This window comes from Labrus mixtus, chromosome 11 (assembly GCF_963584025.1).
Source record: "Labrus mixtus chromosome 11, fLabMix1.1, whole genome shotgun sequence".
In the NCBI taxonomy this organism is placed as follows: Eukaryota; Metazoa; Chordata; class Actinopteri; order Labriformes; family Labridae; genus Labrus; species Labrus mixtus.
In genome coordinates, this window is record NC_083622.1 from 2998725 (window position 1) to 3015533 (window position 16809).

A 16809-nucleotide genomic window follows, 5' to 3' on the forward strand; every position below is an offset into this window, starting at 1 on the left:
GAAATGTCTGATTGAGTTTTAAAAACACAAGACCTGCACAATTTTAAGAAACTATCCATTGCTTTTCATTGCTGATTAAAATTGAATTAATCCAATTTAATATCCCATTCTAATAAAACAGCGAAGGTTTCTTTAAGATAATGAATTAAGTGGCGCTACAAGCCTCACCGCCTGTTAGTTTCACAGCCACAATGTAAACAAAAGGTCGAATGGAGTCCATGTAGGCCTGTATGTGTCTGAGAGAGTGCTTTAGTGTCGGGTCAGGTTCAGGGTCAGGTAAAGACAACAAGGCTCAGACTTTCCTCAGGAGGCAGCGATAGCCTATACAATCAAACAGTCACATGGTTATTTTCCAAGCTCCGCCCACCGCACGATGAGTGTGATTGACAGCTGCCTCCACCTCTCACTTATGCAAATATAACTGCCGGTCAGTAAAAAGGTCCACGATTCATACTGATGTCCACAACAAGCTTTAATCTTCACAGAAGACACATCGTGGAGACACCGTGAAAAACGTGTTCGCCTGCTGACCAACGGTTAGGAATAAACGTAGCCTAGCTTTCCGGTCAATAACGTCATGTGACATTCAAAGAAACTTTATCGACACGACAACATAACAAACAAACAAACAAAAAAAAAAAAAACATCTTGACTAATAAATTACTGAATTAACAGCATAACCTGCTTTTTAAGATTGCATTTAAAGGAAAACAAATAAGCAATCATATTAAATAAAAGTCGAGCTTTTTAAACTTCATGTGTTGCTATGGCAACTCGAGCAGCACCAGCTACAGCAAAACATTCCCAATTCATCAAACAAATATGAAATATGACGACTGAATATGAGCTGCCAATAGGAACTCAACTCTCACTAATAAACACCGGGATATTTATTTAAACACCTTTCCATTCAAACAGGTGTATCTGCACGTGTTTGCTTTTTAAAGGACAAACATTTCCCAAGAAGCTTCGGCCGTGCACTCTCCAGCAGAAGGCTCACGGGAGGAGTAGTTGTAAAGGACCCTCCTCCTCCTCCTCCTCCTCCTCAGTGTGGCCACATTTCAATCACAGACGGATCATAAAGCACGCAACACGCACCGATCCGCCGCTCCGGTAATTGCTCCCGTGACTCTTAACAGGTTTGGGCTAATCTGCAAACAACAACAACAACAACAACAACAACAACGTGGACACACTAACGGAGACGCAGACATGGGAAAAGATGCAAGACCCAACTGGGACAACCCCATGCAGTTCGTGCTGGCGTGCGTATCGTACGCGGTGGGTCTGGGGAACGTGTGGAGGTTCCCGTACCTCTGTCAGATGCACGGCGGAGGTAAGAACCGCTTACATAACGGGATTGATCATTATTCAAACAAACACACACAGTCTAACAGGAATTTGAATAGAGAGCACTTCTCATGTTAAACATTCACCTGTCCTCATACCCTGCAACGTTTGATAGAAACTTTTTTCCCCCAAAGAATAAAAACAAAATACTGATGATTAAATGAGTAAATCGACTGATTATGTGAAGCAAACACATTAGATTATAATTATTTAACAATATCAAAGTCAAATGTGTTAAAATATTCCTACAATATACACAATAACACTTGATTTTTGTAAGTAAAATACATGAACATGAGGGGAATTAATATAAAAGTCATGTGTCATATAGAGCCTCAAATGTGTATTTTCAGTTTAAATTTAAACATTTAGCTTGAAATTACACACACACACACACACACACACACACACACACACACACACACACACATGGTTCAAATTCATAGTTTAGTTTCTTAACTAAACTGGATTTCTGATCAATAAAACCAAATAAATGAGTAACTCATTGTATAAAGTTACATCACAGCTTTTTAACAGAACCTTTAAGAACTTTCTTTCTTTCATAAAAATGAGAGCAGACGGATCATTAAAATGTTTTTTTTTTTTACCTAACGGATATGGCAGCGTACTACTTATTACTTTCTGATATCACTTGTATCAACATGAAACTGTCTCTGTTATTCTAATGATCCACAGCATAGCCTATTGAAAATTACCGAAACTTTAAAAAAAAAAAAACTAGAGATCTTCAGTCTTATTTTTGACCAAATGCATAATGTATAAATTACACAAATATGTTACCTATGTTTGTGCAATATAGTCAGTGTGCTGAAGTTCGATTGCAATATTTGGTATATTGTGTGTGTGTAGCTGCTGTTTTTGTCGCTGTGGTATTTAAACGAGTATATAGATTTGACCAGAACGGTAGGCCTATTGAAGTTTGAAAATGTGGTATTGCGACAACCCATAGGTTATCCAATCCCTGAGGGAAATTCTGGTTTACACTCTGTTATTGAGAGACATGCTTCTGACACACACACGCCGGCCCAAAGTTTACACACATGTACTAACAGGACCTGTGGACGTGCATTAGTGGAGAGGTTTTGAGTGCCTTGCTCAAGGGTAACTCGGCAGTACTCAGGAAGTGACTTAGCACCTTTCCAGTTACACAGACCAACTTCCATATTTTTTTGGTCTGCACCGGGACTTTAACTGGCTGAACTTCTGCCCCCTTGTAAAGCTTATTGTCTGAAATTTTGAGGAGGCAAAAGTGTTCTTAAAGCTCTTTGTAACAGCCACAGTTAAAGATGATTACCGTCCCTCGTAGATGGAACAATAAACATTAAACTCAGATAGTACACCAAACGTCTAACAATATCAGTCATATGTTACCTGTTTATGACCTGTTGCTTTGAGTCATGCTGGCGGGGTGCAGTTTGTGGCGGTGCATATTACAAACGAGTCCTTATCAGGCTCTTATCACACAGTGAGTTGTTGAAAGCAGGCAGATATATTTATCCTAACAGCAGGTAATAAACGTGGGCTGCACCAGGAAGCAATAAGAGAATGATTTAGTAGAAATGTGACCAATTTGTGGCCTTACAGACTTTACACCCACACAGCTGATACAGAACAAGAAGTGATTGCTAACGCTAATGACTAATGGTCATCAGTTTGAATTTTACATGCACCTGTGATACAATTACATGGCTTTGATTATTGTAAAAACTCAAATGCACTTTAGATATGGAATTGCAATAAAAACATAAACCATAAAATGTACAGTCGCCTACACTTCTGCAAGCTGCAAATGAGAGCACACACCTGCTCAGGTTGGATGTAGGCCGTACCAATGTCAAACTGTACGAGTGAATTGTTTAAAACGTACAAACCAAAGCTCACAGATGACTTTACGAGCTCACGCTGTATGGTCCGATTGTCGAGGAACGGCCCGAGTGCACACACTGTTCGTGTTAAATCAGAAGCAGCGCTTGCTTATCGATAAAGTTTCCTTTGAAAACTCCCACAGATGGAAGTGGAAGTCAGATATGTATGAGTGTGTATTTCTATTTCTATCTTTCTCTAAAGATAGAGCATAGATCAAAGAAAGATAGAATAGAATAGAATTACTTTATTGATCCCAAACTGGGAAATTGTGGCGTTACAGCAGCATGTTATCAGAGCAAATAAAACAATATAAGAATAGATACATAGTAAATAAGCATTTAAAATATATAAATAATAACAAGAGATTTATACATTAGGGATTTAACTTAACATTCTTACTGGTAAAAAAAAAATGAAAATTTAAAACAGCATTTATTCAGGCTTGTCAATATCGGCTGACATCAGATTTGGCTCTCTTCCTAATATCGATATCAGCCCCAAAAATCTCACATCGGTCGGGTCATATTAACCACACACCCTCTAGCTCAGATATCTACCATTAACCACACTCCTTATAGTTCTTTTCTAGTCTTCTGACTTCTCAAAGCTCTTTTACACCGCAGGTCACTCCTTCATATTAACCCCCATTCACACACTGATGGTAGAGGTTTCTATGTAAAGAGTCCATTAGAAGTAACTTAACCTGTTCATAGACATTCATACACTGCTGGCAAAGCAGCGGGAGCAATTTGGGCTGAAGTGTTTTGCCCAAGGACACATGGGACTGAGCCACAGCCGCCCAGGTTTAGATATCTTTACATTAACCACACGCCCTGTGGTTAATCATCTTTACATAATATTCTTTGCACAACAAAACATTAAACACAACAAAGAATGCACTTTGTGTGATCGCCCAAATTATACACAAAAAGGGTTTCTTTAAGGGAATGTTTCCAGGTGAAGCAGCATGTCCTTAGCTTGTTTTGATGAATGGTTATTGATGATTGGCTGTTGTATTTATCGATAAGTGATGGTTATTGAAGACTGTTGTGTTGATGTCTTAATGCTTGATGGGTGGGGGTTAGTTAATCCCTAAAGGGGGGATTATGTTGAAGTTTGATAACTTCATACATAGATGCATTGTTATTCTTACAGGTTTAGGGTAATATGGTGTGCTTAAAGAGGAGACATGATTTGATATAGGGTCCAATGGAGGGATCAGTAAACATGTATGCCGTATATCTTAAATCAGGCATCGGGCATGTAGTGGTAGGAGTTAGTCCACAATTTCCCAATGATGGGGTATCTCTTGGGGAATGATCTGGCTGGGGGGCAAAGTTGGTGGCAAGTGACTGCTGTTCCTATTTACGAGGGTCCAGATGAGTTGGAGCATAAGTACCCTGAGGTGTTTTTTTTTTGCGCTGTCAAATGTCAGACAGGCAGAAACAACTTTAGGTGATGAGGAACGTCAGGTAGACTAAAGCCTGGCAAACACTAAAAGATTTTTAAAAATCTTAAAGAGGACATATTATCCCCCTTCTCCACCTTTTCAAACAGTCCCCCTGTGGGCTAAATGAAACATCTGTGCTGTGCTTTGGTCAAAATAGAACATGAATCAAGCACCAGAGGAGGTTTGTGACCCTGTATAAACCAGCTCTCTCAGAACGCTCCGTTTTGGTGTGTGTGTCTCTTTAAATGCATTGACCCCCCCCCCCCCCCTGAGTTTTCCTGGTAGACATCACTCCTCTGTAGCGAGAATAAAATGGCGGACCTGCACCAAAGTTTTGTTCCAGGTTGGGGGTGGAGATACCAGGGGGAGGGGAGTTTTTTTTGTTTTTAACCGGAATCCCACTGTGATGTCACAAGGAGTGCAAATTTGAAACGTAGCATTTTTCTCTGTTTTGTAAGACTTATGCCGAAATCCACAAACAAAGGACTGGATGGTTTATCACATTTTGTGGGTCAGTAGACACTCAGGTTACCCAAATATATGTTCAAAAACACTGTAAAAGTGGATTTTTCACAACATGTCCCCTTTAAATGATTTTGACGCACATGACGAGAAATTATGACACTTGTTGGCTAGCTGTTTTCCGGTACATCCATTACGGTAAACATTTTGATCGGACTCGTTTCCTTGTCCGTTTGATTGTGGTTGTTTATGGCAAGTTGGTCCTGCATTTATGACGTCTATCTAACTTTATGCTTCATGTTTGCTGTTATCGCCATGGTTATTGCTGTTGTGCTTCCTGCTTTAGTCAACTTGCTTACTTATTGGCTATTGTTCCGTTCCACGTGCGCTTCGGCTCGGCCGTCCTCTGTGTTCTCCCCACTAAACTCGATTTCTGATCATAAAACCAAATAAATGAGTAACTCATTGTATAAAGTTACACAGCTTTTTAACAGAACCTTTAAGACACTTTCTTTCATATTATAATGTAATAAAACCCTATCAAAATAGAACATGAATCAAGCACCAGAGGAGGTTTGTGACCCTGTATAAACCAGCTCTCTCAGAACGCTCCGTTTTGGTGTGTGTGTCTCTTTAAATGCATTGACCCCCCCCTGAGTTTTCCTGGTAGACATCACTCCTCTGTAGCGAGAATAAAATGGCGGACCTGCACTAAAGTTTTGTTCCAGGTTGGGGGTGGAGATACCAGGGGGAGGGGAGTTTTTTTTGTTTTTAACCGGAATCCCACTGTGATGTCACAAGGAGTGCAAATTTGAAACGTAGCATTTTTCTCTGTTTTGTAAGACTTATGCCGAAATCCACAAACAAAGGACTGGATGGTTTATCACATTTTGTGGGTCAGTAGACACTCAGGTTACCCAAATATATGTTCAAAAACACTGTAAAAGTGGATTTTTCACAACATGTCCCCTTTAAATGATTTTGACGCACATGACGAGAAATTATGACACTTGTTGGCTAGCTGTTTTCCGGTACATCCATTACGGTAAACATTTTGATCGGACTCGTTTCCTTGTCCGTTTGATTGTGGTTGTTTATGGCAAGTTGGTCCTGCATTTATGACGTCTATCTAACTTTATGCTTCATGTTTGCTGTTATCGCCATGGTTATTGCTGTTGTGCTTCCTGCTTTAGTCAACTTGCTTACTTATTGGCTATTGTTCCGTTCCACGTGCGCTTCGGCTCGGCCGTCCTCTGTGTTCTCCCCACTAAACTCGATTTCTGATCATAAAACCAAATAAATGAGTAACTCATTGTATAAAGTTACACAGCTTTTTAACAGAACCTTTAAGACACTTTCTTTCATATTATAATGTAATAAAACCCTATCAGAGGGTGTGTTTTGTTGTTCTCCATGTTTAACTGTATTATTTTCTCCTCCAGGAGGATTCCTGATCCCGTACATGATCATGCTGGTTCTGGAGGGGATCCCTTTATTCTACCTGGAGCTTGCCATCGGTCAGAAGATGAGTCTGGGCAGCATCGGGGCGTGGAGTGCCATCAGCCCATATTTAGGAGGATTGGGTAAGGCACTGAGCTTAAAGACAAAACCGGAAAAAAAAAATATGTGAAAGATTAAAAACATGAATGTGGAAATGTGAAGAATAGTGAGAAAAAGAATCCAGATGTGGTCATGAAAATGTTGCACTAAAGAGGAGACACACACTAGTGTTGTAGTACTCGTAATCCGTCTTGGTCTTGAGACCTCTTTTTTGAAAGTCTCGGACTGGGCGGACTCCGGATTTTAAATGAAAACCGGTCAAGGCCATCACAGAGAACAAATCATTTCAACTAATTTGTAGTTTGATTTTATTAATCTTTATTAAACACAAGTTGATGATTTCTCAGTGATATTTATGGTCTTGGTCTTGGTCTTGTCTCGGTCTCGCCCTGACTTAATCTAGGTCTTGACTGTGTCTCGATCCCTAAATATTTCTGTCTTGTCCCGGTCTCGGAGCACTCTGGTCTCAGGTATTTCTTGGTCTCGGTTAGTGTTAACACACATATTGGTTTTAATTTCAATGTCTTCTTCTTCTTTTAGTTTGGATTTTATAAAGCTCTTAAACACCCCTGACCTTGTTCTTACACATCGTTTGCTCGCTGAAAATGTTGATACCATCGCTCTCCAAACATATGGCTGTACTTCTGAGTAGGTTGTTTAGTAGGCTAGCATACTACTATGGCGTTGCTAAATGATGTGAAGCAGAGTATTTTAGAACTTGGCTCAGGCACGACCTCAGCCTGTGGACAATATTCTGATTTTAATGATTGATTTTATTATTTTTTTACTGGTCACCCAAGTAATGTGCGTTAATATGTGAGAGTAACACATTAATTTTCTGTCCTTTTTAGGCAAACCAAAGCTAAAAAACGTGGGCTTGGTTTGTCTCTGAGATTTGACTGGATTGATGACTCACATAGACTCAGAAGCATCTTTAATTGATTTATAATTTTTGTTTAATTCTCTCACTTTAGGTCTTGCTAGTGTTATGACCTCTCTGTATCTGTGTCTCTATTACAACATCATCAACGCATGGAGCTTCTGGTACCTCTTTCATTCATTTCAAGTAAGCTGATTTTCAATAAACTACTATATATCTTTTTTAAATAGGTTTCAGTTTTCAGGTTAATAATCCTTCCCTGTGTTCTCTTACGTCACAGTCCGTGTTGCCGTGGGCGGAGTGTCCACTCAATGCTAACCTGACAGGACCTGTGGAGGAGTGTGAGCGGGCCACGCCCACTCAGTATTTCTTCTACAGAGAAACTCTTGGTATTTCTTCTTCTATTGAGGAGAACGGAGGAGTTCATATGGGCCAGGCTCTCTGCTTCCTGCTGTCCTGGATCATTACGTACCTGTTCATCGTCCGAGGAGTCAAGTCCACTGGAAAGGTGAGACATTGAGTCTCTGCGATCAGACACACTGCTAGTCAGTCTACAGATGTTGTATTTAAAAGAAACTACAAATATCTATGTCTTTAGTTTGGTTGCGCCATGGAAGCGTTTAGGTTCATCCTTATTAATACAGACTGTAACATCCAAACTACAGAAATGTTGCAGAAGTTATTTTTTGACTTCAGGTGATCAGTCAGAAAGCATTTTTGTTTCCTCTTGTGCCTAAATGCTAAAAATACCTGATGTTAACCGACGTTAATCAGCAAACAGCAACATCTATGTAAGCTATGACAAAGCATCGTTGTCGTTACCCTTAATCAGGGGTGAAAGCAGAGGCTTCTTTGGTCACCAGGTCTCAGCGAAAAGCATATCCATGTGTCCTCTGCATAAAAATGGGAAGGAGAGATTGTGTTGTTGAATGATGTTACAGAGAGGAAGGATAAAAATAGAAAATAAAAGTGGACCTAAAATCAAACCTTGCGGAACACCCCACAGGTAATAAGGGAGGTGGCGAATGAGTGGTTACCTATGGCGGCCGCAAAGATTCTGTCTCATAGATAGGTATTAAACCAACTAAGTGGCGCCCCCTTGGCACCATCCCAAGTCTTGAGGCGTTCAATTTAATTGCCATGATTTACTGTGTCGAATGCCGCACTTGATCTCTCTCCTTTATCAGTAGCTAAAAGAAAGTAGTTTGCTACTCTGCGGAAGGCGATTTCTGTATGAAGTGCTAAAACCAGACTGAAATTTCTCTAAGATGTCTTTTACATTCATAAAAAAGTTGAAATCTGTTGAAACAACTTTCTAGGGATGCAGGTTGAGGTAGTTGTACGGGCAGGAATTTAAAACACCTTTAACCCCTGACCTTACTCTACAGCTAGTGTGAAATATGTACAGTCATGAAGGGGGGCTTAACATATTCAACTATGACATGAGGTAATTTAATGGTACTCTATCATTGGGGCGGGGGGGGGGGGGGGGGGGGGGCACTCATGTATTGTTAACTGTTAACAGCTAAACCACAGAAAAGCTGTTTGCCTCAGAAAACAGGGAGGCTGCCACAAAGCTACCAGGAAATGTAGTTAAACTGCTAACGCTGCTATTTGCAGTCCTGTTACTGTCCAACACTGAAGACAGGTTTTTAATTCCCTCAGGTTTTTTCAAATTCCTCCAATGTATTAAGTATAAAGTTGATACTTTTAACGTTAGCCTTCTTTTTACAAGCTCAGTGTTTGCCTGACCAAAACATCTGCAGAATGCTGATAAATAAACACATCAGTTACTTTTTTAACAAGGCTTTAACTGTGACATATTTGTATATATGATTTGAACATTTTACCAACTTGCGCTGCAAACATCGCACTCAAGCATGTTATAGGCATGGCCATCTAGTGGTACCTGTGTGTTTCTACAAAATATAGTAGGTGTGAGATTCAAAGAGTTGGTAGGTTGCAATGCCAATTAAGACAACATGAAAATACACACAGTTTGGGTCTACCACTTGCCTATACCCGGGAAAGGCCTTTATTTGTTTATGTCCAACAGCTTGAGCCTGTGTTTGACTACTGGCTTTTAGTTGAGGAAACACAGCAGATGACAGATCTGTAGACCAAACTGGATGATAATTGGGGTCTGAGGGTCTCAAATTTGCCGTCCAAACCCCACAAACACACCCGTATATTTAGACTTCGGCTCTAACTTTTCCCCCCTGGATCCCTCTTTAGGTGGTGTACTTCACAGCTACATTTCCATACTTGGTCCTCTTCGTCTACCTGATCAGAGGTGTCACTCTTCACGGAGCCATCAATGGTATCGTTTACATGTTTACACCAAAGGTAAGGATCCAAGTTGTATATAATCATACCATCCACAAGTTACATAACAAACGGCTTCCACAAGGTTTTTTTGTATCAGAATTACAACCCCTAATTCCCAAAAGTTGGTAGTGCATCAAATGTAAATAAAAACATGATGTGATGATTTGCAAGCCCCATATTCATTTGAACAAGCAGAGAAGGACTAAGGGCACACTCACACTAGGAAACACGTACTGCGCCCAAACAAGTTGACTGGTGATTGAACCCCGACCTTCCAGTTGGGAGCTGACCCACTCTACCAACTGAGCCAATTACACAAGCTTTGGGCTAAGTGGTAGAGTTAGATGTCTCTTAACCAGAAGGTCAGAGTTTCCATCCCCAGCTCTTGCAGCTACATGACCATTAGCCATTAACAAGCACTGGTATGCAACGTGGACATGACATTTAATCGATAGCCGCCTTCCATAATCGCAGGAGTGTAAAAGGCTGAATCTGACCAAAACGACTCAACATAAGCCACAAAGTCAGTAAAAGTTGCATTTATGTTCTCTGTGTTGTTCTCCATAGTACTGACTCTGAGAATGCGTTACTTGATGACGTACAGTATGTAAAAGGGGTTAACCGTGCTCAGGTCCGGAGCAGTATGAGCGCACCCTCTGCCTCTTTTCACAACTTTTTCAGTGTTTTGTTGCCTTTGTCACAACTTTTTTAAAACACGTTGTCAGCATCAAATTCAAATGAGCAGATCATTATCCAAAAACAATAAAACTTCTCTGCTATTTTCTGTTATATGTGGAGTTTCAGTGTTTTGCAAATCATCACAATGTACGACCTTTTTATGAAACTGGGGGTTGTTTAAGTGACATTTTATTTCAAAATACATTCTCCCCCTGTTATAGTGCCTTTGTTTCAGCCTCAATGAATTCTTAAAATGTAATGCTTTGTGCTCAGATTGCTCATATGTTAGTGTGTCTGCACCTGTTCCCACATGTGCTGCTGTCTTATTTTTAGATGGAGCAGCTCGCCAACCCGACCACATGGATCAACGCGGCCACTCAGATCTTTTTCTCGCTGGGCCTGGGTTTCGGGTCCCTCATAGCTTTCGCCAGCTACAACGAGTACAACAACAACTTTGAGCAGCAGGCCATCGTCGTCTCCTTCATCAACAGCGGGACCTCCATCTTCGCCAGCATCGTCACCTTCTCCATCTACGGCTTCAAGGCCACCGTCAACTACGAGAACTGTCTGGAGAGGTGTGTGTGTGTGTTTTCTGCTTCTCTGTGTGCCATGAAGGTGTTTTTTGTGCGAGGTGAGACTACATGCAAAGTCACAATGAAGACTGAAATTTACACCAATATGTACAACTCAAATATGCACTGTGCCATGAAAGCAGAGCGGCAATGAGGTCTCTATGGCATCATCATTTTGAATCAAAATGATCATCCTGTCCATCCAAACTCCAAACATAATTATGGATTCAAGCTTTTTACAAATCAACATCAGGATGTAGTTATTTCAGTATCCACTCAACCTGTTTATTGTAATGAAATCACAGTAAAATCTGTTTATTTCTGGTTCATAGCGCCGTAGCAAGACAGATTTCAGCCGACATGTGACTTGCTAAATACAGTGAAATTGCCACTCACAACAACTTTTAACAAAGACAAACCAAAACAGAGCACTGTCAAGCATGCTGAATCCTTCTGACCTTTTAATTTAATTGTGATGGTCCTCACCACAGCTGTGTCTGCATCGTCCTCCTCATCACAGCTGTGTCAATACTAAACATGATGTTGTTGAAAGGGATCGGACATCTGTGTGTGCAGAAGTAGTCTGTGCCTGCTCGGTTGAGTTTCTATCAATCTTTGTGTCAGAAAGCAGTTTTCAGTTTGAAAAGTTTTGCACGGTGTGTTAAGTACCTCCGGTCTGGTCTTAAGGTATCTGACTCCTGTCCACAGTGTTTGAATATGTGTTGAGGTTTCTGATATCAGCCTGTAGCTACTGCAGCCGTAAAAAGTTAGTTAGTTAGTTTTCAGTCGTCTTTTTTGCTCAAATTAATAATCTGTTGAGCTGTTTCTTTTGGTCAGGCTGCTTGTTTCCTTTAAGGTCCTGTTTAGCCAAGACCTTCTTAGCCTAAGATTCTTTGTAGTTTCCAACGGTCTGCTGCCATTTTACATATTGTTTTGAGCTATTTTCTTCGCTGGGGCTTTTGCGATGTTATTGCCTTATCAAAACTTAAAATGGTTTGAGTACATTTTTGAAAAGTAAAGACTAGTGTGGAACTCACAGGTTGTTTTTTTTTACATAACGAGAGAGATTCTTGATGAGTGATTAATTTGGCTGTTAAAAGGTCACATATTATCCTCCTTTTCAACCAGTTTAAATAAGTCTCAGAGCTCCACATGTCTGTAAAGTTTCTTGTTATAGATCCACTCTGATCCTGTATTTGATCATGCCTATAAACCCCTCTATCTCAGCCCTGCTCAGAACAGGCTGTTTCTGTGTCTGTAGCTTTAAATGTAAATGAGCTGTGTCTGACCACGCCCCCTCCCTGGAAGGAGGTGTGGCTCTGGCATTCTCGCTCCATGTCCTGTTGTTTACGGTGAGAAGGCAGACTCAGAGGGCAGAACAAACACCTAGATGTGGGAGTGTCACCCACCTGGGGGAGGGGTTACTGCCCTTTGTGATGTCATGAAGGGAAAACCTCCAAATGGCATGTTTGAGCACACATTTTCCGAAAAGTGGAGCAGGCTAAAGATGGAGAGGATGGACTTTTCTCATCATTGGGTGGTTTATAGACGGACTAGAGACACATATTAGTGTCAGAAACACTTGGTGAAGTGTATTTTGTATAATATGTGATAAAGAAATTACAAAATGCCTCTGTAATTATTAATTACAGAGGCATTTAATAATCTCCAGATCATGTGTGTGTCACCTAATGTGAGGGTGAATGTTAGGCTTTTTATTTGCCATATTATATACCGGTACACTTTTTAAGACATGGCTGATATACAAACATATTTAATAGAATACAGTGTTGAAATATGACTCACTTGGGATGCACTGGAGGACTCTAAAAGCTCATAATATTCTTGGTGAAGATACATTTTTACTGTTAATTTAACAGTCCTGTTTCTTCCTTGTCAGCACTCGTGTTCTGCTGCTGAACGCCTTCAGCCTGTCAGAGGACTCCATCAACATGGAAAATGTCTTCGAGTGGCTCGAGAGGCTGAACTCGACGTACCCGCAGCAGTTTGCTGAACTCGGTCTCCCAGATGTCCCCTGTGACCTGAACAAGGAGCTGGACACGGTCAGTGCCTCATTACTACATCTTAACAGTGCTGAACAAATCAAAATGACCATTACTGATTAATGATAAAACATTAAATAAATACATTAGAATAGTACATATCACAATGAGATAGTGACAGAGAGATGTATAGGGGTCAATCGCCAAGAAATATGCTCATTTGGTGAATCAGGCCCTCAATTTCTGTGCCAGTCTTCAAGAGTTTGCGTTTTTCTTTCTCATGTTTCAGGCGGTAGAGGGGACCGGTCTGGCCTTCATAGTTTACAGTGAGGCCATTAAAAACATGCCTCTGCCTCAGCTGTGGTCCGTGCTCTACTTCTCAATGCTCCTGCTGCTGGGCATGGGAAGCATGTTGGGTAACGTCACCGCCATCATCACCCCGCTACGAGACTTCAAGGTCTTCTCCCACATTAGCAATGAGTTGTTCAACGGTAAGATCTGACTTCAAAGTTGTCACATATTTTTGTTCATCATACTTCGGTCGGTCAGCGTGTTCTTTTGATTTACTACAATTCTTCAATTAATTTATCAGACGCTTTTATCTAAAGTGACGTACATCAGAGAGTAAGAACAACACAAGAAATGATTTCGAAAAGAGGAAACAACATCAATAAGGGCAAACAAACATCCTTAAGTCTGATCGTACACACAGGTGCTGACAGAGAGTGACCAGAGGCAAAGCACAACATCGACAGCTGTTCTTGAAATTTCTAATCAACATCAAAACCTTCCTTAATGTCGTCATCATTCTTATCAAACAAAACCATCGTTATCATCATAAAAACATTGCATGACATCAGCCTTGCGTAACCTGCGGTGGTTTGCATCGTTAGTTGTGCACGTCCTCAGAAATTAACATAATGCATCTGCAAAATGCAGTATGAATAGAACAGCTTGGAGCAGTATAGACTAGTATGGTGATGAGACAGTAAATGACAACATCGGAGACACCAGAGAGCCGCTACAACAATGGCCGAAATTTTTGGAGAAAAGTGAAAATATCGAGTCCGTAACTACCGGCACTATAATGTGTCATTGCTGTTGCATAGCATACAAAAATGCAAAATTTGAGCCCCTAAGGTTGGCACGATACCAGAATTTTAGACTCCAATACAATACCAGTAAAAATCAAACAATATGAATACCTGGGAGAAGTCCTAGAAACCCAACACTGGGTGATTTATTATTTGTAATTAACAAAAATGGCTTGATTGATGAAATGATAATCTAATTATAATGAACGAGTGTCTGGGACTGTATGTGTTTCACTTGCAGGTTTAGTGTGTCTGTTCTGTCTGCTGCTCGGCTTCGGCTTCACCACACCATCAGGAAACTACTGGTTCACCATGTTCAACGACTACGGAGCAACTTTCTCTCTGCTCTTCATCGTCCTCGTTGAGGTCATCACCGTCAGTTACATCTATGGAATTAGAAGGTTTGTATGCATTCGATATCACGCCCACAACACAACCAAATAAATTAACATGTTCATGGAGTATAAAGAACCAGCAATGCCCTCAGTGATGTAACTTTGAATCAATTTGGATTTACATACACCATCTACTCATTTTAGGTTTGAAAAGGACATAGAGGACATGCTGGGTCATCGTCCTAACTGGTACTGGAAGATCATGTGGGGCGGAGTAAGTCCTGTCCTCCTCATCGCCCTCTTCATCTTCTACATCATCAACTACATCCAGGGAGGAACCCCCACCTATCAAGCATGGAACAAAGACAAGGTTAGCTGTGGCTTATTTAACTTTTTTATTATTGATGTTTTAGATTTTATACTTTTTGGCTGGTGAAAATCTGTGAAAGGGGTCAGATTTTGTCAGCCTGAATGAAGGTCTGCCTGATTTACAGATCGAGCAGCTTTTCCCCCTTCAATATCCTGTCCTGAATAAGGGCTGTTTCAGGGAAAAAAAGCTGACATTAACTTGCAGATCATTAAACAGCAGAAAAACTCTTTCCACCACTCTTCTTTGAAGCTTGCCTGGAGGATTTCACACATTTTGGCTCTCCTTGTATGCAGACGACTGTCTGACTTATTTATGAAATCCAATGTCCTCCCATCCAAAATCTTAATGACAATCCGAAACAAAATGGTTAGAAACTCCAAAAAACAAACAAACATTTCCATATCAAGGTTAGGTTACAGCCTAAGGATCTGTTTTTTTACAGAGATCTCTGCTTCCGGCTACTGGTGAAATGGATCTTTTTTTTTTTTTAATTCCCCCTCTCTCCTCATTAATTAATTGAGGAGATTAATATCTCAGTATGAGTGACAAAAGTAAAAGCAGCTTTAACTTATCCAATATTCCTGCATTGAACAACTAAACACATTATGAGAGTAACAGTAGGAAAAGGTGAACCAGCTGAAAGTGAGATAACAATGTTGTTTTCAGGCAACCACTTAAACAGAAAGCTCAGTTATAAGTTTACAGGCACACAGGCACACAAAGAGCAGAGATGGTGCAAAGAGCATTAGGTCAGTCTTAATGTTACATAACACAAAGGCCCCGACAGTTGTTATGATCACAGTGAGCTGATCTGAGTATTTTTATATATAATATATAAGTATGATTCTTTAAAACCTTCTAATGCATTTTGAGATTTGACATTCTGATTACATTTTCATATCTCCAAATTTGGACTGTAAAGTGTACAGTTCACCTTCACTTGTACATTATTGTCAGGAGTTGGGAGTGGGGTAATAGCTTAGCCTAACAACAATGTTCAGTTTTCAACACATGGATGCCTAATGAAGCATTTTCATCTCTTTAATGCAAAAACTGTGCTGTACAAAGCAGTAGACATCTGTACACATGAGCTCTTTGCAAATTTTTAGCATATATTCAAATACTGGTGCACAGAATGCTGGTGAATTTAAGGTTAAAAAAATATACATCTATTATATTTGTTATTTCAGCTAGACTGTAACCATGCCTGTCGTTTCCTCAGGGTCAGTCGGAGGTGATGGAGTACCCGGTGTTTGGTCAGCTCTTCATCGGACTGCTGCTGGCGTCATCGGTGTGCTGTGTTCCCCTCACAGCTCTGTATGTGTACTGCAGGAAGAGGAGACATGGGAGCCATCATAAGAGGCAGCGTTCTATCAGCACGGTATCTCCTTAATGACACAGAGCCACCTGTGAACATCACCTGCCTTCATAGACTCCTCCCCCTCCAACTGAGCTCAGAAACACAACATTTTTTATCATGGATCGTATGGAGGACACGATATGAATGGTCATTTTGTCCTTTACATTTTATACTTCTTTTAAAAAATAACTGAGTATTTAAAGTGAATGTATTCTTATAGCTATATCTTTTCCCTCAGTGTTAAAGTTAGACTTCTGAGCCAGGAACACTCTGGACACTGATATAGGTAAAGGCCATCACATTTGGAGTAGAGACTCTCCCACTCTTAGCCCGCAGGCTCCACTGCATTTCTAGTACTTTTTAATATTTCGGGGTCCTATCTTACATGTTTTGGTTTGTAAATCACCAAATGGTTCAAAACGTTCAGGAATTTCTCCAGTAGATTTCTTCAGCCTGCAGCAGTAAAACAGTCTGCAATGG

The 16809-nt window shown here is 40.5% G+C and overlaps 1 protein-coding gene across 1 annotated transcript; it reads left to right on the forward strand.

The window, feature by feature from the left end:
* Window positions 1-942: 942 nt before the first annotated feature.
* Window positions 943-16518, forward strand: LOC132983327 (sodium- and chloride-dependent transporter XTRP3-like). Its single transcript, XM_061049598.1, has 11 exons — window positions 943-1336; window positions 6592-6732; window positions 7684-7775; window positions 7870-8097; window positions 9825-9935; window positions 10929-11170; window positions 13068-13230; window positions 13460-13661; window positions 14506-14665; window positions 14804-14969; window positions 16192-16518. The coding sequence occupies exons 1-11, from the start codon at window positions 1213-1215 to the stop codon at window positions 16360-16362; spliced, it is 1800 nt and encodes a 599-aa protein (XP_060905581.1). The 5' UTR covers window positions 943-1212; the 3' UTR covers window positions 16363-16518.
* Window positions 16519-16809: the final 291 nt, after the last annotated feature.